At 39.7% G+C, this 24,829-nt stretch overlaps 1 protein-coding gene across 1 annotated transcript in view; it reads left to right on the top strand.

Moving 5' to 3' along the window:
• The window catches only part of SLC9A9 (solute carrier family 9 member A9), a 569,241-nt gene that overhangs the window by 343,140 nt on the left and 201,272 nt on the right, over positions 1–24,829 (top strand). Inside the window, exons 10-11 of the mRNA XM_032631496.1 lie at positions 12,794–12,907; positions 14,491–14,602. Of these exons, the coding sequence (XP_032487387.1) occupies positions 12,794–12,907; positions 14,491–14,602 (226 nt within the window). The remainder of the gene's footprint in view (positions 1–12,793; positions 12,908–14,490; positions 14,603–24,829) is intronic.

Below are 24,829 nucleotides of genomic sequence, written 5' to 3'. Positions count from 1 at the left end.
AGAAACATGGTTTACTTGCACAAAACTGGTCAGTTTTGAGAGATCATAAATGCCCTTGAAGTGGTCTTTGTGGGTGTGAAACAAATGGTGAGAATTTGAATTGGTCCCTCTTATTATAGTATTGAAATCAAGTCTACTTAATTTATCAAGTCATGTTCATGCCCTGATTTTATATACTTGTATCTGTCAGTAAACATTGTGATACTCGAAAAAATAAAAAACTGTCTGAAGGGGAAAAAGAATTAAGTAGACCTGTAATCATTAAAGAAATTGAATCAGTTGCTAACAATCCATTCACCAAAAAAAAACCAAGGCCCAGATTGTTTCATAGGTGAGTTCTATCTAACTTTCAAGAAACAGATCATTCAATTTTATACTTACCTTTTAAGAAAAAAGATAAAGGAGGAATGCTTCCCAAGTCATTTAATGACACTATTATAATACTCCTGAAATAACAACCAGTCAGTGGCAGTAATAAAAATGAAACGTGTGTGCCAATCTCACTTATGGACATAGATACAAAGATTGTGAAAGCAAGATCAGCAATCCATATTCATCAGTGTAAAACAAAAGTATGTTAGGACTGAGCTGGGTTTGTCCCAGGAATGTAAGTATGCTCTAATATTAAAATATTGTAAGTATAATTTGCCACATAAACAAATGAAAAGAAAATATCTCAATAGATTTAAGAAAAGCATTGGATATGAAAGATTCAACAAATATTTATTTTAAAAATTCCTGGCAAAGTATAGAAGGGAAGAATTTCCTTTATCTGATAAAATGTATCTGGTAAAAAGCCATAGGAAACATCATACATGGCAGTGAACCTTCAGAAGTGTAATCCCTTTTAAATTGTTTAAGTATTCTTCTTTTGATGTATGTTTTGGTTGTCTTCCATATCTTTTTATTTTAAGGAATGAACATCTTGATGTAATCTATGTATACTTGTCACATTATTTGCTTAGGAAAAATTCCAAGAAGTAGAATTGTTCAGATAAAGGTTTTACATCTTATAAATTTTATTATATTTTTCCTAAACTTCCATGAAGGAAGATTGTGCAAACTTACGGTAACACAGGCAATTCCTTAGAGTTCCCTTTTTATTCACTTTGTTTATTCAATAGATATTTATTGAGCATTATGATATGCTAAGCTCTCTGCTGGGAGTTGCTGTTCAGTGACAAACACAACAAGTGTGCTAGGCGCCCTTCTGAAACTTACAGATTAGTTTTGGGGTCATCTGTATATCTTCTTAAAATTTATTTATTTTATTTATTTTTGGCTACGTTTATTTGGGTCTTCATTGCTGTGCTCAGGCTTTCTCTAGTTGCGGCGAGCAGGGGCTACTATTCATGGCGGTGCACGGGCCTCTCATTGAGGTGGCCTCTCCCGTTGCGGAGCACAGGCTTTAGGCGCATGGGCTCAGGAGCTGTGGCTCACGGGCTCTAGAGAGCAGGCTCAGCAGTTGTGGCACACGGGCCTAGCTGCTCCGCGGCATGTGGGATCCTCCCGGACCACGGCTCGAACCTGCGCCCCCTGCACCGGCAGGCAGACTCTCAACCACTGCACCACCAGGGAAGCTCTGTATATCTTCTTTAAGAAATTGCTTGTTTGTGACTTATCTATTTTTCTGAATGTTCGGTTTGATTTTCCAGAAGTCAAAATTCTAGGATATTTGGTGTCTGAAGTATAAGGGGTACAAGGAATGAAATCTCTTGGGGTACAGTAACTTTGTTTTCCAAACCAAAAATAGAATAGAGGATAGAAAAGCACAATAGTACTTAGATGGGGACAAAAGAACGAAGTGTCTGAAAATAGGTCGGTCCTCAAAAGTCTGAAATATATGATTTCCTCACCCATGGAAAGGGAGGAAGTGCCACACGCAGAGAGGCCGAGGGCATAGGCCATAGACAACCTCATATCCCCAGTTTTGCCTTAAGCAGGCTTTTCAGTAGTTTGATTCAAATTAAACTCAGAAACCCCTATGGAGGAGAACACTTCAATACCATTTATCATTCTCAATCAGCAACTTTAACTTTAAAAATAATACAAAACTCAGTGATGACAAGATAGCAAACTAGCTTCAGCTGCTGGCTCCTTCTTCCCAAATGAAACCTGGAGAAACTACATGATTGAGAGAAAACATGGAACCAAGCAAGTAATAAAAACTATAAGAACACCTGGAGAGGCCAGAGGTGGTCAAAGTGGTATGAAGGATGGCCACACCTGCACAGCAGCGAAAGCAGGAGTCGGAAGAGAGAATCAGTTAGAGATTTTAACTTCTGCACCTGCCTCTTGCCCTTATTGTTTTGGGGTTATCTTCGCCCACCTCATTGCAATAGCCTAGAGCATCCATCGTGGTAGCCCTGGAAGTAGCATCTGGGCAGTGAAGAAGTTGATAAAAGTGCAGGATGACCAGTTGCCCTGCCTTTGAGCATCCTCTGTCCTCCATCTCCTGTGCCTCCAAACCCTCAGGATGATGGAAAATGACCTAGAGAGACTCTGCCTCTTCCCAGTGTTGCTATGTTCTAAGGGTTTAAGGGTGAATCCCTGACAGACGAATTACCAGAGGAGTGAAACCAATTCAGTTTTGGGGGGTGATCCAAAGTTTGATGGTGCTGAGGGCTTCCTCCACCCTGGAGCTCATCCCTGCGCATCTCCTAAAAATCACTGAAGGAACTCTAGTGTGTGTCCCTCGTAACATTTCCTCGTAACATTGGCAGACAGGATTGACCCCAGGAAGGTATGGGCTCACAGGCTAAAATAACAAAATGCCCAAAAAAGCACAACCACTTAAAACAGAGACCCAAATCTGGACATAGACCACAAGAAGCAAAACTATTGGAAACGGCAAGCCAACAATTTAAAATACGCATAATTAGTATCCTTAAAGAGATAAAGAAGAATATTAGTAATTTGGAACAGGTACAAGGTGTTGGAAAAAATAATCAAATGGAAATATTAAATACAAAAAAGTGTTAAAAGAGAGAAAAACAGGCACCACTTTTATCTAAAACAAAATTAGCATCAGTCAATTAATGGAAAAGTCAGTTAAAGCAAGGAGTCATTTTAAAATGACACAAATACCTCCAACATTTAATCGTCACTTACATAAATGCATATTAATTTGCCAATCTTTTGATAAAGATTCAATGCTTTTTCTTTGAATCTTAGGGTTCTAGGATGCCTTTCTTGCACAAAGCACACCCAAAATATATCTACCAGAACTTCCAGTTTCTATTTCTGTGTCTTTAGTTCAGAGCCAAGAATTAAAGACATCAGCAAAGCATATACGTTAAGAATTTTTCTGTATTTAAACGTTTTATAGTTGTCCTGCTTACCACTAATTTAGTATCATTTTCTATGCAACTAAATTTTACCAAGTTTTTTCTACATATTTAACTTAGTTTTGAAAAACATCAACTCTTTCTTTCATAGTCACACTTAATCTACGTAGTTAAATTAGCAATTACAAATACCAATTTAAAGCAAAGATAAACAGACTTTGGAACAAGTGGAACTGACTCTCATTAAGCCTAAAAATTTATGTGGTAAGAAGGAATGGAGGGTTAAACTAGAGAGTAGAGACTGATTAAGATCTTCTAGTGCATATCTACAGCTGAGTCTTTCCCTCGGTATTTGAATATGATTTGTTTTGCATACAAACTCATTCTGAACATCATTGAAAATACACATGTAGCCCAAGAGAACTTTCTGTGGTAACTCTGAAATACCCAAAGAGTTTGGAACAAAAATAAAATTAGCTCCAAACCACCAAAGTAAGTCAAAGCTAAAACTCTCATACAGAATCGATTTATGCATACCTGGTTTTTATGTGAAAGTATAATTGCCTTCCTTGGAAACAAAGAGAAATACATTCATTTACTGTAATCATTCATAATTTTTGACATTTTACTTATATTGTCAAGGGTGTGCAGTAGCTTCCGTACAAAGAGGCTTCAGGGAGGGGGCTTTATAAATCTTGCTGAAAAAGAAGCTCTACAAAGTTAATCGGTGTAAAATAAGAGTTTTCTGGAGTTCAGTACAAGCACTGACGATCTACATTCACTACACTTTAACTCTCCATTACAAAGAAACAAGTCAAGCAAACTTAATTTTCATCAGCTATTGATTTAGTGATATTCGTGCCTTCATAAAAATCATTTGGCAGCTGTTTTCTAATTACGTGGCATTATTCAATTGTCATATATTTTTGTCTCATTTTCATTGATTTCTCTGATTTATAAAGACTCTTTCACATGTTCCAATTTCTTATCATGTTTAGCACAATGTTCTACTCTAAGCTTCAAACCTTCTATTGAATGCCTTTCCGTAATCCAATCCACCATAGTTCAGAAATTCAATTCAAAATCTTCTTCCTAATTAAAATGCTTTTTAACCCTTCGTTGTGATATTTTCTTTGTCAGTCAAATCAATGAACTCTTTAACCATCTGGAAAACAAAAAATTAAGAGTTTGAATATTACTATTTACATATAATATAAAGTTGTGTTATATACTTGTATCAGACTTAAAATCAGATTGAAATACATAAAAAATATATACCTCTTTACATTCTAAATTGTGAAAAACCTACCTCCATGTATTGTACAAGAGATGACCTCAAAGCAAAAGGAAAAGTTGAACAAAGTTTGGTCAGGTTAGATAGCAAATCAGTTGAATTAGTCTTCAAATTACTTTCCCTCAAAAATAGGAGATGGGGTAAGGGTGGTAAAATAGTTTTTTCTGAGAAGTTCTGGTTACTGTCGTGCCATTACAGTAAATTATTCAAAATTATCTAATTCAGAAAGTTTATCAAAGGAATTCAAACATGATAGATGCACTAACATAAATGCCAGTGTTTATTAGGTGTAACATAACATGAAGCAAAGGATCTCTGGAAATTTTCAAGCTAGCTTTACAACTAAGTGTTATTCCAAACACATGCTTCAACTTCTCAGTCTGAAATACTGAGGCAAAGCCTTTCTCAGTGAATACTGGTTTGGTTCTAGTGTTTTGCATTTGTCCTGATATTCTATGCATTACATTGTGAAATAGCTGATCATAAAACAACACTGAGTAATGTCCTTAATCCTAGGCATTTGTAACACTTTCATCAAGGAAATGGGATGGCAGGAAGAAGTCGAACACAGCTCACAGTGTTTGGGGCTCAATATACTGTATGTTGCCAGTGCCAAATCTTCATGTAGAAAGAGCACAATATTCTCATGGTGGATGGAGCAGTATATCCTCAGCCATGTTGTGGGTGGTTGTCACTCAGATCAGTGGCAAGGGCTGGGGTATTGGTATTCAACTCAGAGACCTAAAGAAATGACATCATTAGAAATCTTCCTTTTTGTGTACATTCTTCACACTCCCCCTCAAGAAAGAATTCAGCATAGGCTAATTATAAAGATAAAAAGACACACAAGATGAATAAGAAAACAGATTAAGAATAGCTAAATGAAAAAGTAGAAGAAATGGGATATTGACCTTTAAAATTTTTGATAATGTGCGAAGTGTGAATTTTTTTATACCAATGCCTAACAATATCGATGTTTCTCTTGGTTTTTTCATTAAGAGATTTTTTTTAAAGCATGGTTTTAATTTCTTCAAAGAAAACATATTGTTTCAACTAGCTAATTTATTTGTCGGCCAAACCACGGAGAAATTATGTTATGCCATCTCTCTTTTTTTTTTTTTTTTTTTTTCCTAAAGGCCAGTACTATTAGATTTGCTGAGAAGATCCTTCTGGAGAACGCTTATTTGAACATAATTCTGGTTACTCTAGCCCCCCAAGCGTTTGCAGGTATTCTAGACTAGAGGCTCCACATGCCAACCACAAACTCCTAGCAAAATGTTTACTTTCAAGACTAACAAGACTGTAGGATGAAAAATGGCATTTGCTTCCTTGGTAAGTGGTGAGGTTTCTGCCTTTGGCTGTGTTCAGTTATAAGCTGGAGAGACCGTTAACAAGAGTGTTGGAGCAATCAAGCATTGGCTAGATGTCTGGACTGCATACATCACAAGGTGACTCTACCTTTGAAATTCGTGTTCCTATATTGTGGTGTGCCTGTGTATGTGCATGTGTGTGTGTGTGTGTGTATGTGTTGAAATTCATCAAAATAGATCTAAGGCCAGTCTTATTTGGTGAACCAATATTCCTGATCAATATCATGGTAATAAGAACTTTGAAGTTGCAGACTTGAGAAGTTATTCTTAACGTAATAGTGTATTAACTTAAATGCAACCTTACAAAACTCTACACTTTTACCTTAATAGCCCCCCAAAAAGGAAGAATCAAAACTGGAAAACCTCCAGAAATAAGAACACTATTATCAGTGTTTACTGGCTAAAGTAATTTAGCAAATTCATAGAAAATAACCTTCCCCTTAAGTTATAAGTTTAAAGATTTCAAGAAAATCTGGCTATAGTATTTATTCAGTTTAATGAAGCTCAGTTCCTTGTAGCTGTAACTACATTTATTTCCTATATTAGCTTTACTTACTTAATGATGCCTATTCATCTTCATAAAATGTGTTCTGTTGTGTTTTTATAGGCTGTGCTTTTGAAATTCTCATGTTTTTAAAAAGTCTAATTAAGTTTAAAAGAAAACAATGAAAAATGCAGGGGACGGGAGAGAGCTGGGTAGCAGCCAGGAGTGCATAAGGAACCCAAGAATTCTCAAACAAAGAAATATTGAGTGGGCCAAAAGTTTCATTTGTTTTTTTTTTCTGTAAGATGGCTCTAGTAGCACTTAGCTGTCTTTAACTTCATTCGAAACAATGTTGTTAGATTGTATGTGACAGCTGTCATATCAGCGTGCATTTTAAAAAGACATCAAAATTGGTGAATTTTTGTGTAGCCATTTTAATATTGAAGGTGGAAGAAAAATAGCAACACTTTCAGCATATTATGCTTTCTTATTTCAAGAAAGGTAAAAACGCAACTGAGATGCAATAAAAGATTTGTGCAGTGTATGGAGAAGGTGCTGTGACTGATTGAACGTGTCCAAAGTGGTTTGCAAAGTTTCGCACTGGAGATTTCTCACTCGATGATGCTCCATGGTTGTGTAGACCAGTTGAAGTTGATCGCGACAAAATCGAGACATTACTTGAGAGCAATCGATGTTATACCACGCGGGAGATAGCCGACATGCTCAAAATACCCAAATCAAGTATTGAAAATCATTTGCACCAGCTTGGTTAGCTCAGTAGAGGAGCTCTCTGAACCTCCTTTACTTCAGGGCCTGTATAGTCCTAACCTTGAAGAATCTGATCTTGGATTTGGAGTCCACCTCCTGCAAATGGGGCAGAGACATTGCATGAAGTTTATCTTATTTTAGGCCATAGATAGATACATAGATACCTAGATACATAGAGATATCAAGATATATATATGTATCGTAATATATATATAAAGCCATATACAATCATTATATAAGGCACAGTGAAAAGTCCAGAATTTCTCTAAGGGGAAAGGGGTGAATGGGAAGGAGATTTGTCTTGAAGTTACAAATGCATGGCAAGACCTTTGTTTTTACTTTTTGTACTTTGAGAGGAGGGAAAGTGTTGGAAGAATTGGCTTGGGTGAGCAGATGGTAATAGACATTGCGGGGGGATAAGTATCCCCTACCTCAAGTCACCCCCTGCATCCACTAGTTGGGTACGAGGAAATTTACCTTTCGGGTTTCTTTACTTGAAAAACAATGTGGTCGGAGTCACAGATATCTTCCCTAGAAGATATCTAGGGAAGAGTTGCTCTGATGATCAAACAGGATGTATATATGTATGAAACTATACTTTGCAGACTGTAATGTGTTACAAATATTCACCAATACTATTATTACAAACTTCTCGCTGTCCCTGAACCTGAATCTTGTCTAATGGAGAGGCAGCCTAGTCTGGCAGAAGTGGCATGTGCCTTGGACAAAACTCAGGACAACTCAGTTCTTCCCTTTATTGAGCTTTACGTGGGCAAATGCATTACTATGGTTGAGTGCAATTTCCCCAACTGTAAAATAGAAATAATATTATCAGTTTATGAGTTTTCTTTTCATAACGACATGAATTGCTAAAAATGTTTAAAGTAAGCAAAAGCCTTTAACTCATTCCCTAGCACAAGTTAAGTCCTAAAAAAATGAGTCCCATTAGTATTATTACTATTTTAGAAGTAGTAATACTGATTTTATTACAGTGTCCTAAATCTAGACGAGGATCTCAAAGGATTGCACTTGTACTTATTTGTAACTATAGATCTTCGGCTTTGTAAGGAGAGGCTTCACTCTGGGAACCATGACCTTGACTGGCAACAAAGCTTTCAGATCCCTTATGTCCTGGTGGTAAAGGGCACAGGTCTTCAGCACAATTCAGGTCCTATGCTACCTGTAGAGCCCACAGGAATTATTGGGTTCACCTTGAACAGATTTCCTCAGGACTTGGGACTAAGCAAATATTAGAATCCCAGGAGCAAAAGTTTATAATTTTAATAGAATATATTGTAATGTTTGTTTGCAAATCCCCCAATATAGGAATAAAAATTGTTTACTTGTACTCCAGTTTGTTCAGAATAGTTATAGATACACCCAATAATGTATAAAAAAGTGAAATCTGAGATATTCTCTAAAGAAGGCTCCCAGTTAGCAATAAGGGTAAATTTTATTAACAAACAAACAAAAAATTAATCCCAGGACAAAAGTATGGGGAAAATAAAAGAATATAGTTAGTTCTTTCTTTCCTTTCACTTTTATTATAGTTTTGTAGGTTCTTTAACATCCCAATTAAAATGAATTTCAGTGCATTACTTGGCCAAGTAAATGAAAGTCAATATGTTGAAACAAACTTTAAGTCAAATAAAAGCCATATTGAGGAGTTCATGTGAATTTAATTAGTATTAGTAAAGCAGGGTATAGTGAACTGCTGTAATATTTCTGTACATGAACCACAGTAATATGGTTGTTTCATTCTTTTACAATAGGAGAAAAAGTCAATCAGAATTAGTAATAAACATATTTTATAAAACAGATATGACTTTTTCTTACTTTCTAGTAAGTACAGTAAGTTACACCAACTGAAAAACATAGTATCAAATAAGTCTTTAGAGAACACGGTTTGCTGACCAGATTATGTTGTTTAACATGTAAATTGTTACCATGAACTTTCTGAGTTTTTAAACACAGATTGTCCTCTTATGCAGTTTAAATATTTCCCTAGTCTTGCTTGCCCTATTAAACGTGCTTTTTTGTCCTAAAGAAAAGCTCTGCTAAGCAAATATTACTTTTAACCTGGGTCCCCTCCACAGGCTCCCAAACTGTGAATTAAGGGAAATAAAACAAATGTTGCTTACTGTACTGGATAAATAAAATGTTGACTCAAGTTATTTTTCATTGACCCTGAGTGGGAAGGAAGTAGATTCGAGGTTATTCATATTAAATACTGAATTAACCAGTTTGACATTTATTATTATTATTGGTTTGGGGGTGGAGTTTGTTCTTTTTTCTTTTTTCCAAAATTGACCAGTAAATCTATTCCCTCAGTAATTGACTACTCTGGGCCAGACTCAGGCAATGAAGGTTTAATGGTCAAATTGGTTGCTTCTGTCAGCTTGGCCTTAAGGTACATTCTCTTTCTGAAACACGTCTTCAGGAAATTTTTGCATGTGAAACACAAAGTTAAATTTGCCCACATATTTTCATTAAGTGCCCTGAGAAGGAAGTTATTATGAAGCCTATTCATTCAGAGGAATGTTGTTACATGATAGAAGTAGACAAAGGAGTGCTAATCAGTGCTGCTGCCTTGCTATGAAGGGAATCTTTTTTAAAATGCTAACAACCATCTACAATTTAAAATAAGTGAGTCTATTAGATTGTCAAAGGTTTTTTTTTAAATTGATAAAAATTAATTTTGGCAAGAGTGTGAGGAAAGGGCGGCCTCTACACCATTATTAGAGACGTAAATTGGTATAATCTTTCTGAAGGGCAGGCTGGTAGTATGTTGAAAAAGAAAAATTAATATATATCCTTTGACAGAAGTAGCCCAGATCTAGGAATTTCACCTAAGGAGTAATCACTCAGCTGGGGAGAGAGATTTGTATAAAGATGCTCAGTGCAGCACTGTTTATAAGGGGAAAATCTGAAACAACCGAATGTCTAATAATGGGTAATAATAGATACAGTGAAATAAAATTGGGTATGAAGATACAAAGGGATATTGTGCTGCCATTAAAAATTGTTCAGTAGATTGAGATTTATTGCCATGGAAAGAGGCTTGTGAAATATTGCTGAGTTAATTAAAGTAAATTATATAAAAATATGGTCAGATTTATGTAACATTGTGCATGTTGTCTATATAATCTATGGATTTGTGAATAAAGAGATCACTGAAAAAGATGTTCCACAAAAAGATAAGTGCTTTTTTGGTTGCTGTTTGTATTTTCCTGCACTCAAGAACAACTTTTAAAGAAAATAAGAAAAAGATTAGATAAGAATGCTTGATAACTTCCTGAAAGTAAAAAGATGAAGAGTTGGAGCTTAAGCAAGGCTAAAGAAGGAAAACATTTGGGAAGTATTTTATTCCACTTTAAAATTTTTGTTATAATTTAATTCAGTTTTTTAAGCTATGAAAGTAACATGTTCATGGTAAAAAACAAAATTTAATAGGAATGTCAAACGTCTGTAAAGTGGAGTGCAAGTTATGTGTATATGTATATGTTAATACACGATGGATTCATACGTGTACAGACATATCCTTTGTTTCCTTAACTTACTTTTTTTTTTAATGTCTCACAATCAGAAGTCCTAACTCCAGCTAATAACTGCTGAATTCATCACACACATTTCTGAACCAAACATGCTGGGCTGAGCGTGGGGAAAGAGGTGGACCCCAGAGGCAAATTGGGGTATGACCACTAACAAGAGGCTGAATGGATCCTAGTCAGCAAAATGTCCCCTCTAGAGTAAAATACGCTTGGGATGGGGACCGGAGAAGGAGAAGCCCTATGAATTTAACCTTGATATGTGATTATTAATGTCAAAAACTGGATAGCTGCTCTGGACTGAATGTCTCCCCTTAATCCCCTTCAAATTCATTTGTTGAAGTCCTAATCCCCAGTGTGATGGCATTTGGAGGTGGGGCCTTTGGGAGGTAATTAGGTCATGAGGGTGAAGTGCTCATGAATGGAATTAGTGCCTTCAGAAAAAGAGACACAAGAGAGAAGATCTCTCTTCCTCTCTGCCATGTAAGGATACAGCAAGTAGGCTGCTGTTTGCAAACCAGGAAGAGGACCCTCACCAGAACTAAATCAGCCAGCACCTGGATCTTGGACTTCCCAGACCCAGAGCTATGAGAAATAAATTTCTGTTGTTCAAGGCACCCAGTCTATAGTATTTTATTATAGCAGCCTGACATGTTATGGCAGATTAAGACAGCAGCCAAATCTCACTTTTTGAAAAAGTAAAGACATAATGAGATAGAAAAGTGTCCCCCATCTCCTACACTTCCCCCTATATTTTCAAGCTGTCTGTGGTTATTTGAGTGATGGTGTTTGTTTAGATGGGCTGGCCTAGAATGTAAAGTGAGTACTCAGGATAATTGACGATCACTAACCCCTGCAGAAAGACCATCCTGTACCAAAAGAGCTGTGTTTTTTTTTTTTTAATCCATTCTTTCTATTACTGGTTTTAAATAATGCGTCCGACAAGATTCTGCTTTTCTTTCTGTCAGCTGTCGGTGAACAGGTATTGGGCATTATTTGTGGGGCTGTAAATACATTACATGAAAAAATAATGAGTCCTTAAAAAATCAAGAGAAATGTCTCCAGAGACGTCTACCTAACATGGTGATTTATGTAGGTCTGGGAAAGAAGTTTCAGAACTTCCAAATGAATAGTCTGGATCATAAACTAAAATCTCTTCTAAATCTGCCTTTGCTGTAGCCCTTGGACACATTTCTCTTTCACTTCTAATCTGGAAGTTGGAGAATGTTTTTCTTGTTCAACTTAAATTGTTTAGTTAATGGTCTAAGAATAACTCTTGGGGGCATCCCTCAGCATAACATGTTATTACACTATCCCTCTGACTGAATTTGATGTCTCGATTGTGTTCTTGCTGAATTAACTGATCCCTGGGATTAATCATTTCCATTTTACCAGCTAGAGATTATAGACATTTAATGGATATACCTACATCAGTCAATTTAATGAGTCGCATTGTCTGAAGTTTGAAATATACTGATTATTCTAATATTGAAATATAATCAACATTCACCCTCACCACAGGTTTCTAAGTTTTCCAGGTTTGCCCTTCCTGCCTGCCTGAGGAAGTTAATTTAGCTAAAGCTCTTTTTTTCCTTTTTTTATTTAGTTCTTCATGGTCTGGGAACTCACGTGTATCTACTAAACAATTCTTGCATCGTTCACTATGGTACACTTTAAGCAAATCATGTAGTTTCAGTGTCTGTAACAGGGACTATTCTTTCGTCCTAGTAGGAATTGTTCCATGGAGGATCATGCCAGTTAATCTCACCCTGGGGTATCTCTGGCAGCCTTGCAGTTGGAAAGGAGGGTGGGATGTTGACACGGCTGCAGCATCTGTCACTGGGTAGAGAGCCAGGGTAGAGTCAGCTGGCCTGGCAGGATAGGCAGGGCCCCTGCACCCCACCAGAGGCTGAGCAGAAGGCCAAAGGATGGCCTTCCCAGTTACAGGAGGACCATTCAGTCACCAAATACAGTCACAAGAAATTAAATGGACTCAAAGCTGAGTCATAATTCATGGGTTTTGTTTTCTGTTTTGTTTTCAGTTGTTTGAATTTATGAACTTCTTGGCTGAGAACGTCATCTTCTGTTACATGGGCCTGGCGCTGTTCACGTTCCAGAATCATATCTTTAATGCTCTTTTCATACTTGGAGCCTTTGTATCCTTTGAAATACAGAACAATGGGTGATGAGAAAAGAGAACAAACTACTTACCTTTAGTGATTATTCTGTTAAATTGTTAAAGTATTTCCTCAGGTTTACTGCAAAGCTCAAATTCAAGGCAGACTAGTAATTCTAATTAGGGGTGGAAATTATCCTAAGAAATTGGGGCCTTTATTAAATGTTATGGTTCAGGATAAAAAGTTTGGAAAATACTGAGGGAAGTAAGGGGGAAAAACTAAAAGAAAATGACATTTTTTGAATATTCAAAATATGTTTAACTCAAATTATGAATCATTTATATAAAGAGTATGTCAATCCATTTTTTATATTTAATCTGCATTAGAATGTATCAGAAGACAGCCAGGATTTAGAACTTCAGAAATACTTTCAGTGCAAGATGGTAAAATCTTTTTTTCCAGTGAGGACTTTGAAAAAAAGATAGTAAAGATCAAGTGAAATTAACATAATAGATGTGCTTTCAACGTCTTAAGCACTGTGCACATGTAAGTTTATTTTAATAAGCTAGCCCCTTTCCTGTAAGTAAAAGGACAGGTGAAATCTAGACTTCAGTTTTAATGCAGAGGGCTTTTCTAGCTCTAGGTCTGGGGTATAAGCATTCCCAGTAGGAAGGGATGTCTATCAGAAAGGATACTGAGCCACTGCGCATGTCCCCAAGGACAGTCAGCAGCTGTTGTCCTTGTTCCCACCTGGAAAATGGGCAGATGCCCCCTAGGATCACAGGCAGACGATCGTAACAGCCAAGAGAGCCGACTCCTCTCTGGAAGCCAGTGTCCAACTAAGCACCTGCACCTACCTCTTGTTCTCTTTTCATTGAGCAGTCAAGTGAATTTTCAAATTCCATCCGAAACCTGGATCTTAGAAGGAAGCTCCCTCTTCCCAAATAACTCCATCCCATTTGAGGACAAACTAGAATAGACAGACTATCAGGGAAGGAGTCCAAGATGTCAAAAGAGGAGAGATGACTACCACAAATATTTTCATAGGTTTTTAACCTAGAAAGCTTGGAGTTTAGTGAAACACCTCTTAAAGCAGAAGTTGTATTATACATTTAGACAGGCAGTTCCTCTCAAAATTAAATCCACTAAAAGAAAAAAAATAAGTGAAACTTGCTAGGTTTAAGGAGTATAAACTGATGGAAAGTAAGATGATGATCGTGAGCTGAAGCACATTTATCCTTTCTAAAGTGCTGCTTGAGAGGACAATACCACAGCCTCGGAATGGTCTCTGCCTCACATTTTGCAGCAGACCTGAGTGTAGAGTCAGTTATCAGCAGCATAAACATGATGAGAAAATTTACAGGGATTGAAATGGTATCGAGTTAACAATTTTAAACCGAGTATAGGTTCAAAGAAGACAGAGTTCTCTACTGTTTCTCGAAAGGAACTGACGTTGAAAAATGAATTTTGGAAGCAAGTTGGACATACATGTACTGACATGTTTATTCCTGTTTTCTGGGTCCTAATATAGAGAAGCTTAAGGACATAATATTTAAAGCTCAAGAACTCTCACCCTTATTGCAGCAACATTTTCCTCAATGTTTCCCTGTGCTTATCCACAGCTAGCAATTTTTGTAGCCAGAGCATGCAACATATATCCCCTCTCCTTCCTCCTGAATCTGGGCCGGAAACACAAGATCCCCTGGAACTTTCAGCACATGATGATGTTTTCAGGTATGTGAACTACATTGTGTGTTAGTGCACGTCTTCTCTCGTAATTTCCCAGTACTTGGAAAACCATGAGGATACTTAGAGACCTTCTGGGGAAGCATAACTTCTCTTTATCCCATTGTACATACTACCATGTGGATATCCATAAGTTCTGAACAACAATGGTATTTTTTTTTTTTCCCAGAAGGGAAATGAAATTAAAGGGAATCTTGTTGGAATGGCCTCAAGGTTCAGTATCTGCCGGAAACTGTCCTGGAATAGGCACTGGACTTTCCCCTGACTTATTTCAGATCAATTTTCACTTGGGAGAATTTGCATAATCTAATAATTTCATAAATTGCATACTTGCAGGTAAATAGTGTGTAAATGGTACCATTTTTGTTCAGTGTTAAAGCTCCTTCTCCTTAGAAACCCTGCTCCTTCTCTAATGCCAAGCTCCAGCAACTTCTTATGGTTAATACAAAAGCAAATCATATCTAAGTATGATCAGTTATTAGTTGAGAAAACAAGTATTAATTGCACTCCCACCAAATGCCAAGAGCCGTTCTAGGCACAGGTGGATGAGACCAACAGGATCTCTGCTCTCAAACCATACCTGAAGGCTCTTTTTTTCCCAAAGAAAATAAACAAAATGAATTTGCTGACCCTGAACTACCCTGGGGATTCTGTTTCTCTCTGTTCAATTAGTTTTCCTACCATCAGCCTTTTCTTGTTTGGAGACCTTTCCCCTTACATGCCTTCTATGTATTTGTGCACTTATATTACACTCAGAGGTAGTTCATTGGAAGATGCATGAGAGTAAAACAAAACTGCTTCAGAATAGAGCAAACAAAATTTGGGGTATTCAGGGAGATATGGAAAGAGTGAGGAAAACTATCATTTATTGAATATCTGCTGTTTGCCACTCACTATATATCAATCCTATAAAGCAGATATTAACCCATTTTGTATATGGAAAAACTGAGGTTCAGGATCTCAAAGAGGTCAAGTAACTTGTCCAAGGATGAACTCATCCCTAAACCCAGGTCTGTGAGACTTCACCTCAAACCCAACTAAGTGTCCCAGATCCACATTTTTAGACGTAGTAGTAGGAATAAAAGGCTTGTTTCACCTTCAGGTCCCTCCTAGCCTGTTCCACACAGTAAAGGGTGGGAGCTCTCAGGCTGAGAATGAGTCATTTAATCAAGTACTGGCAAACGGAGACCCAGAGTTTAAAAATGTCCTTCTGTAGGCCTCGGACAGTGCTGCTCTATGTTTCCAGACATGCCGGCGGGGTGAGAGAGGGAGTCATACAGAGGATAATTCGTACCGATAGGTGATCTTTGACTTAGAGCAGTGATGAACTTTGGTAATGATTGACTCCATTGTGGGAAAGCAAAAGGCAAATTGGATCACATAAATAAGAAGTCGGCACTGGGTTGCACTTTTGCAAAGCATTTCTAGGAGTTGGGAAGCACTTTTCCTTCGTTCCCATCAAAATATCAGTAGCTTTACTCTGGAGAATGGCGGTTTATTTTTAAAACTTGGAGATTATATTTTAAACAATGCTTTTTTTTACAAAGAAGATTGTGAGAGAAGTGCAAGGTTTAGATAGCCATGTTGGGATGTGAAGTGTCTGCCCAAATAACCTCGTGGCTTTCTGGATTTGGCACCTTCTATGTTTGCTTAGCTGTTGGATTGGAGCTGCATTAAAAACTGAGGCCAGAAGTATGGTGTGTATGACCAGGGGATGTGCGGAAGCCCAGAATTCGGTGATACCTTTATGATATCCTAAATCAGAGAGTCAGCAAACTATGGCCTTTGAACCAAATCTAGCCCACAGGAATTTTGTAACTAAAGTTGGAACACAGCAATACCCCTCTGTTTACATATTGTCTGTGGCTGCCTTTTGTGCTATAAGAGCAGAGGCGAATGTTGCAACAGAAATTGTATGACCCACAAAACCTAAAATATTTACTATCTGGCCCTGTTCTAGATCATCTTCATCCTCTAGAAGAAAAATAATAACCCCATCACTTTAATGGGATTGACATTAATAGTTTAATTCAAGGGAATATCCATCTGCTAGTTCCTAGCATTAAGAACATTGGATTTTCCACTAAAAAGCTGTCTTCTTAAAAATGAGGAGATTATGTTATATGGTTATGTAATGGAATCATAGATGCTCAACTCCAAAGTCACTTTATACCTTTCTAAGACCTTTTGTGGGTAATGTTTTGAGACTCATAGCCAGGGCAAGATAAGATAGGCGCTCTTGGTCTCTTCCTGCAGATTACAAAAAAGAAAGAGAGAGAGAAAGGCATGGAGAGTTTTTGAGTATCTTGCTCACGATCTGACAACTCATAAGAGATGAAATTGAGACTTGAACCCAGGCCTCTTGACTTTGAATTTAGAGCCTTCTCATCTGTCTTGACACAACTTCAGATTTACCCTCAAGGTCATGAGAACAAAAGTTAAATCAAAACCGTGCCCTTCCTAGCCCAGGCCAACTCCAGCATGTCTTAACATGTCTCTCATGAAAACCTGACCCCGATCCTGTTCACAGTAAACCACACACGTGGGTGACACCCCTCCCAGCCATAGTCTCAGGTTCTACACTGCACCCACTGACCCCTGTGAGAGTGTAGGAAGGACCAGTGGAGTTCACCATGTGCAGGGCAGTATTTTTCTTCAAAAGAATGGTCCAGACTGGGCTTTGATTTTCTGCATGAATTCTGATATGCCATACCTCACTCAGGACCTAAAGTTTTAAATATATTTACCAGGAAGTACAGAATTTAAAAGGTCAACGTAAGGTAATGTAAGCCTGAGGAGGAAGTGAAAAAGCAGATCGAATAACACACTGTCTAGCCTTTTCTGGGTGTGTGGGCACAACAGCTGCTGAAACCAGAAGAAACAGCCAAACCCCTTAAAGAATATTTGCTTATAATGTAGTTTAATGTTCTTAATTATGTCTAGAGTGGCTTTGGTCATCCAGTAAGAAGGATAATTTTGGAAGCTGTCTGGTGGAAACCACTTGTCCATGCTTCACTAATAAATTTAGATGGAGCCTTTCTTTACATAACTTAAAACATTTTTCAAAGAGTCCTCTGGAGAAGATAAACAACAATGACCCTCGATCTAAAATGGGAGCGTGAATTTATTTACACAATCCCTCAATCAGTCACCCAGCTACTCATTCAGCAGACACTCCCTGACAGGCTCTCTTTGGTAGGCATTTGGGTGAACAAAGACAGCGATGAGAACCCTGCCCTTAAGGTGGCTTGCAGGCTAAGAGAGAGAACTTGGCTTTGGGCCAAGCTTGGTTCCCTAAGCCGATGCACCACAGATGTTTCAAAGACCAATCAAATAAGAACCAGAATTTCTGTCTTAGTCAATTACACCTACTATTTGACAAAGCCTTTTCCATCACCTTTACCCTCACCTTGTACATGCCTTTTTGCACTGGGCAGGTAGAGAACTGGTGATGTATTTCAAGCAGAAGTGGATTTAGTTGTAAAGTTAAAGAAGCTTCAGTTTTAAGCTCCCTGTGTCCCCCTTCCAAGACCCTGGGATGGGCGCTAGCAGTGTGTCCTAATCGTATATAAAATTTGTGAAAGGTGTTTTTGTATCATTTTTCTTAAAGAGGATCCAAAAATGTGTAAGTTTCAGGCCCCATAAAACCTGAATCAGACCTGTTTCCAAATCTGGATGCACCTGGAGGTGACAGTTTGCAGAGGGATCCAGCTGCTTATTACTTACCTCCTGTTGGGGAGCACACACTACCGGCAGTGAGCATTGAAGCAAGGCATGGAGCTGTGTAGATGGCTGGGGTACAGCAATGTTTTTGAGCAAAGCACACATTGTTCATTGATGACCTTACTGCCACTTCCACCACCCTGTGCCCTCCCCACCCCCCGCACCCCCACCGTCTCCACCTTTGGCCTCTAGAGCCACTTAAACTGAGCGAAGCAACTATCAGGACCCAGATTGAATTTCTCACCTAGCACAGACCCTACCCGATTGGTTTTGTGTAATCTAGTAATCCACACACATGCAACCTTGGAACCTTAAAATGAGGTCTCAAGGTCAGGAGCAGTGTGGGCTCTCTGCTTCATTTGCCTTGAGAAGCTTTTAATAACGCAATTTCTGTTTTTGGTAGCTAGGTTGCAGTTAAGAGTCAGTTGGGGAAGTCTACCCTGAGACATTTTCAGACCTTCTTTAAATTCAAGGCCAGGAGTTCACAACTGCTCTGCTGTATCATGTGACACCCGGAACAAAGGGCTTAAGAGGACCGCTAAGCTCCCCTGAAACTGTTCCTGTCCCTCTCAGCACAGCCCTAGTTAGTGCCTGGGGTGAGCTGCCCTGCCCAGTTCTCAGCTCCCTTGAAACCGGAGAAGCGGAACTCTGTGGTTTAAATTAAAGGAGGAGATGTGCTTTGCACAAATTAGCTTTCCTATTGATGTGGTGCATATTACAAAGATTGGGCCTCTTGTTTTAACTCAAATCCATGTGCTGCAATTTTGATTTAATTTAAAACTAAATAAGAGCCGAGAATTGCTTGAAGGAGAGGAAAAACCAAGCCCAGTTGAGCCCTGGCAGCCTTCCTGAAACCACCGTGGCTGGGGACTTTAGCCTACTGGGCTTCAGAGGCTCCATGCAGAGCTGCTGTGCTGATCCGGACGGAACGGAGGCCCTGAAGCACCCGGGCAGGTTCAAGGGCCCCAACGGTGGGTCACAGGACATAATTCTCCAATTTGTCCATTTCTGTTGCACTTTGAAGAGACATTGCACCCCTGATGTGTCCTATTGCATAAACTAGGAAGGGTTTTTAACCGGGGAAATGTGACCTCAGTGAATGGATATAATATAAAACCTCATCCAAGAGTTTACATAGCCATAAAGACAACAACACCAAGCGTGGCCAGGCTTTGCTACTGATGTTGCTTGTCGCTCATTTGATCGTCCCCAGCACTCATTAGCATTCAGACAGCTGCTGGCACCAAAGAACTGAGAGAAAGGCCTGGAAGTAAAACTAAGAAAACTTTCCCATTAGCATTCAGTGTTTTCCCCCTTAATGGTAAAAAGACTGCCATTACTATTCAAGTTCTGGGAAATAGTGTATAGAACCTCAGTGTTCTACAGAAGGACAGCTTAAGGACCACTGCCCAGGTGTAGGTGACAACCTTTCTCAGTGTCTTTTTGGTGAGCCACCAATCAGGCCATTGTCAGAGCCAGTCTGAGACTTTGACCAAGAAGTGGCCTTCCCAGTTGATTTATCAGTTATACCCAGGAAGAAAACATAAGTGGAATTCATGAAAGTGAAGAGTCAAGGTTATTTTTTCAGCAGTGCCTAGGAACAGGACTCTGTGTCTATGACCACCCAAATTAATGGAACGCTATTAAGCCACCAGGACTGTCCCACAATAACTACCAGCCACCATGTAAAAGGGACACTTCCATGCTTTGTTGATCCTTCAAACCCAAAAGTGTGGTCCAGGGACCAGCAGCTAGGACATCACTTGGGGTCTCTTTAGAAATGCTGAATCCGAATCTGCTTTCTAACAAAATCCCCAGGCAATTCGCATGTATGTGAAAGTTTGAGAAGTGCATCCCAGAACATAATCACAATTTGTGGTTTCTGTTCTGAACCTCTCTCTTCAATCCATCCCTCTCACCTTATTCTGTTCTGCTTTGGACCCCCTTGGGTGCCAGGCTTGCTTCCTTTTTTTTTTTTTTTTAGCATTCAAGTTGAAGAACTTCAATTTTTATTTTGTGTTGTTTTTTTTTTTTACATCTTTATTGGAGCATAACTGCTTTACAATGGTGTGCTAGTTTCTGCTTCATAACAAAGTGAATCAGTCACACACACATGTATGTTCCCATATCCCTTCCCCTTCCCCCTCGTGTCTCCCTCCCTCCCACCCTCCCTATCCCACCGCTCTAGGTGGTCACAGAGCACCGAGCTGATCTCCCTGTGCTATGCGGCTGCTTCCCACTAGCTATCTACCTTACATTTGGTAGTGTATATACGTCAGTGCCACTCTCTCACTTTGTCACAGCTTACCCTTCCCCCTCCCCATATCCTCAAGTCCATTGCTTCTTGTCCTTCCCCTTGCCATCTGATCAGCACAGCAATGTTTACCCAGTTACAGAATCTCCTCCAGTTCCTCGAGTATGTGGAATTCTTTCCCTGTTCACGCAGGCTCTCCATCTGTCTGGACCCCTTTCCACACACACAGCCCCACCCCTCACTCTTTTACTCAGCTAATACCTTTTATCCTTCAGATCTTGGCTTAGACATCACTTCCTGTAGGAAACCTTGTAACTCCTCAGGTCTGGGTTGACGTCCCTCTCCTCTGTTTCCGTAACACCCAATACTTCTCCTCCCCTAGCACCCATCACATTCTACCATGATTTTTGGTTTGCCTGCCTGTGTGCCCCTCTAGACAGGGAGCTTTGTGAGGCCAAATACTTATCTGTTTCATTCACTCTGTACCTCAGCACCCAGCCCACTACTTGAACCTTCCACAAATAATTGACGAATGAATAGGCAAATGAATGAACAACCTACAACAATGTCTATGCAACTAAAATTGTACATTTCACTAAAATTTCACTTAAGGACTATCCATTCCTGTTCTATCAGCCTGGGAACTTCTGAATCTGGAATTGACCCCAAAGGCAGCTCTCAGACCATGTTTGCCCAGGTGGGAGCTAAGCAACAATAAATTTAAGGAAAGAGATCAACAAATAAAGACTTTTGTTTTTGAAATAAAAGAAAATATTTTTTACCTACTCACTTCTGGCTAAAAAACCCTTCCCTGAGCATTCATAACAGTAAACATTGTTAATACTTCCTCAACAGTAGCATTCGGATATGAAACTATTTTTCAAATCTTTGCTTGCTTTGTGTTGGATGGATGTTTATGATTTCCAGTTAAAGACCTAAGATCTCATTAAAAACCCTGGGACTTTTATATGAGCCAAATGATTTGAATCAAGAATCAGGCTTGGGGCTTCCCTGGTGGCGCAGTGGTTGAGAGTCCGCCTGCCAATGCAGGGGACACGGGTTCGTGCCCCAGTCCGGGAAGATCCCACATGCTGCGGAGCAGCTGGGCCAGCGAGCCATGGCCGCTGAGCCTGCGCGTCCGGAGCCTGTGCTCCGCAACGGGAGAAGCCACAACAGTGAGAGGCCCATGTACCGCAAAAAAAAAAAAAAAGAATCAGGTTTGACTTCAGCTCAGGAAAAAATTTCTTTAGATGTATGTACGAGGGTTGTCTGAGAGTCTGAGTCTTCTAAGCAACAGGACTGTTTCTTTTCTTGGCTTGCGGGGATCTTAGTTCCCCGACCAAGGATCGAACCCCAGGCTTGGCAGTGAAAGCGCCAGGTCCTAACCCCTGGACCGCCAGGGAATTCCTGACAGGACTCTTTCTCTCCTTGTCTCTTCCTTTGTTCATCCTTCCAGAGAGCGACAGCCCAGATGACACCATCACGTTGTCAAGCATTCCTTGCCAAGCCTTCCTGTTCTCAGCCCCTCCCGCGGAGTCCAGGGTTCCCTCCCGCTCCCGTGGTGGTATATCTCCTTCCTGCTCCGGGTGTATCTTGTGCAATTAGGCCACTATCTCTTCCTTACCAGTACAAGGTCACTAACCAGCTAATGGGACATAGGCTGAGAACATTTTCTCCATTAGAGTGGATGAACATCTACCAAGTCCCCACCTCTCTCACGTGACACCCACGGTGGCCCGGGGAAGGCATTAGTGAGCAGGTGGCTGACTGGTGAAGGTCTTCTGCGGTCTTCAAACGGGACAGGGTTAACCAGCTTATGCAGGAAATGAGTCATGAAAATGTTCCAACCAGTGTGTCAAACAGTCAGAAAAAAGACATCTTAAATAACAAGTAACCACGTGACGCATTGCTGTGACAAAGTAGACAAGCACGGCAGGTCCGGATGAACCGAAGATCCCATTAAGTCCTCATAGTTTCAAATGCTGAGAAAAGTTTATGTGATGATGACAAATGCAGAGCATCTGAGAACTAGCTTTGAGCTACAGCCAGCCCCATAGTGTTCTCCTATGATTAGGTCAAAATAGCCTATTCTTCACTTAGTTCCAAAATAAATTCACAGGAAAAGTTACTAGCTCTTGCATTTTTAAGCAGCATATTAGATTCTATTGGGCACCCCACATATTTTCTAAATAGGAACTACCATTTTGGTGAAATGCAGAGGGCTCAGGCTTTGAAGCAGGCTCAGCCATGGGGCGCTATATGGTTAACTCTCTCTAAACCTCAGCTCCCGTGGCTATAAAATGGTACTTACGTTAGACGGTCAGTGTTGAAAACCAGAGTAGAAAGTGTATATAAAATGCCTGGCACAGGGACCGCCACTTAGGCCACATTCAACAGTTGGGAGTTTCCATCACTCTCTCTAACCACCCGAGAGGAGATAGCCGTTAGTGCTTCACAGAGACATGATTCATATAAACTCACAACTGCTCTTGGAAAAACCTCCTATCGGAGATTAAGGTTTTTATTCTAAATAAGGTTTGACCTTCAGATCACTGCTGAGGACCTAGTCTGAGGCCAATGCTAAGTGCTAGTGACATACCTGTGGAAGGCGAGACCCGAGGCTCCACCCCCTCCCCTTCATTTAAGGACAATTGCTGATACTCTACTTTTAGTTGCAGCAGTGACCTACTCCTCGCACTAAGATGTGCAACGTTGTCAACTCAAAGTGAAACTCAAAATACCAGTTTTTGTGAGGAAAATATATTGGAGCCCCCTCTGGGACAAGTTGACACATGCAAAATGCCACCATCTACTTAGACATTTATTGAGTGTGAAAAAGTGGCAAGGCCTTGTAGATTACCCAACCACACTATAGAGACAGAGTAGCCAATAAGAACACTCTAGCTCCTGAGAGACACTGAGTAATGAAAGGGGACAACCCAGAACACTTGTCACCTCTCCCTGCGTTTCAAGGATAAGGTCTTAGATACAGAAAAATAAATAATCTTATTTAATTTGGGAACTTTTTGTGTGCATTTCAGTTTTTCAGGAGTGTCACAGATATCACAAATATCTGGCTGATAGTTTTAACCAAGCTAACCTGTCCGCTGAGGCAAACAAAAGGACCACATTGTTTTTCCCTGTTTTCGGCCTGAATTTGCTTACTAATTGCTTGCTTGTTTGGGGCATTAGGTAGACATAACCTTAGAAAACTATCAATACACACGAACCAAGCTCAAAAAATAAGTCTGTCTGTGCCATGCATAAATCCCTCTAATTCTGCCCTCAGGTTCTGTGGCTAGAGTTCAGAAGAAGTCAATAGGATTGACTCTAGTAAGTTATATGTGCAAATGAGCAAGAAGCATTTACATTTAAAAATGCCTTGTGCTAAATTTCCATAGGGCCATTACATCATTTAGGAATTATCAGCACTTGCTCTAATATACTGGGGACATTGCAGTGCTGTTTGGGCAACCAAATCCTTCACAGACAGCCCAAACCTCTGTGAGTAGGGCTGGGTCCCAGCCGCACTGCCCAGCCTCCCACTGACCCTCTTCCAAAAGTTAGAGACCTGTGATCACACTTGAGGGCAGAAGGAGACACCAGAGGTCCCCTGCCTGTGAATAACAGCATTGCCCTCCCTTTACAGGATCCTCAGTCCCACTCACCGTCCACTTCCCTCAGTGCCTGAAAAATGTCACTAGACCTTCCTGGAGCTGTTTTAAATTCCACAAGTAAACGTGAAAGCACGCATGTTAACTATTTTAAAAAGCACGCCCTTCAGGAGAATTGTGTGCTACCCTTCCCCAGCAGATTTCTTCCTTCCAATTGTTTTCTTCCTGGCAGGAAGCTCATTTTGGCTGCGTGCGGAAATGGGGGTTTTGACTGGAGAGTCAAAAACCGATCACTTTAGAGTCGGGTGTCTGGGACTGGGATGGGGAGGGCAGCATGATGGCAGTAATGCCCGGAAAGGGGGAGAGAGACAGAGACACCGAGACACAGAGAGAGAAGGTGCAGAAAGAATTGGGGAGGGAGAGCAAAAGGCAAAACATCTTTTTCAAAATGTTGCCTCAGGTTGATCGTCTGCCTGGGAAAGGGGAAGAAAATTTTCTTCTTCGCATCTTTCCTAAAAATTCAAATTATTGAGATAATCGTGATTTTTTAAATCTTTGTTATGGGTTATATATTCAATGGGGGGAATGAAACAGATTGAATAACAAGCCATACCATTTACTATG

The sequence above is a fragment of the Phocoena sinus genome, chromosome 4, assembly GCF_008692025.1.
Source record: "Phocoena sinus isolate mPhoSin1 chromosome 4, mPhoSin1.pri, whole genome shotgun sequence".
NCBI classification, from domain to species: domain Eukaryota; kingdom Metazoa; phylum Chordata; class Mammalia; order Artiodactyla; family Phocoenidae; genus Phocoena; species Phocoena sinus.
The sequence above is the reverse complement of the archived record's forward strand: the minus strand, read 5'-3'. Positions and strand labels throughout refer to the sequence as shown.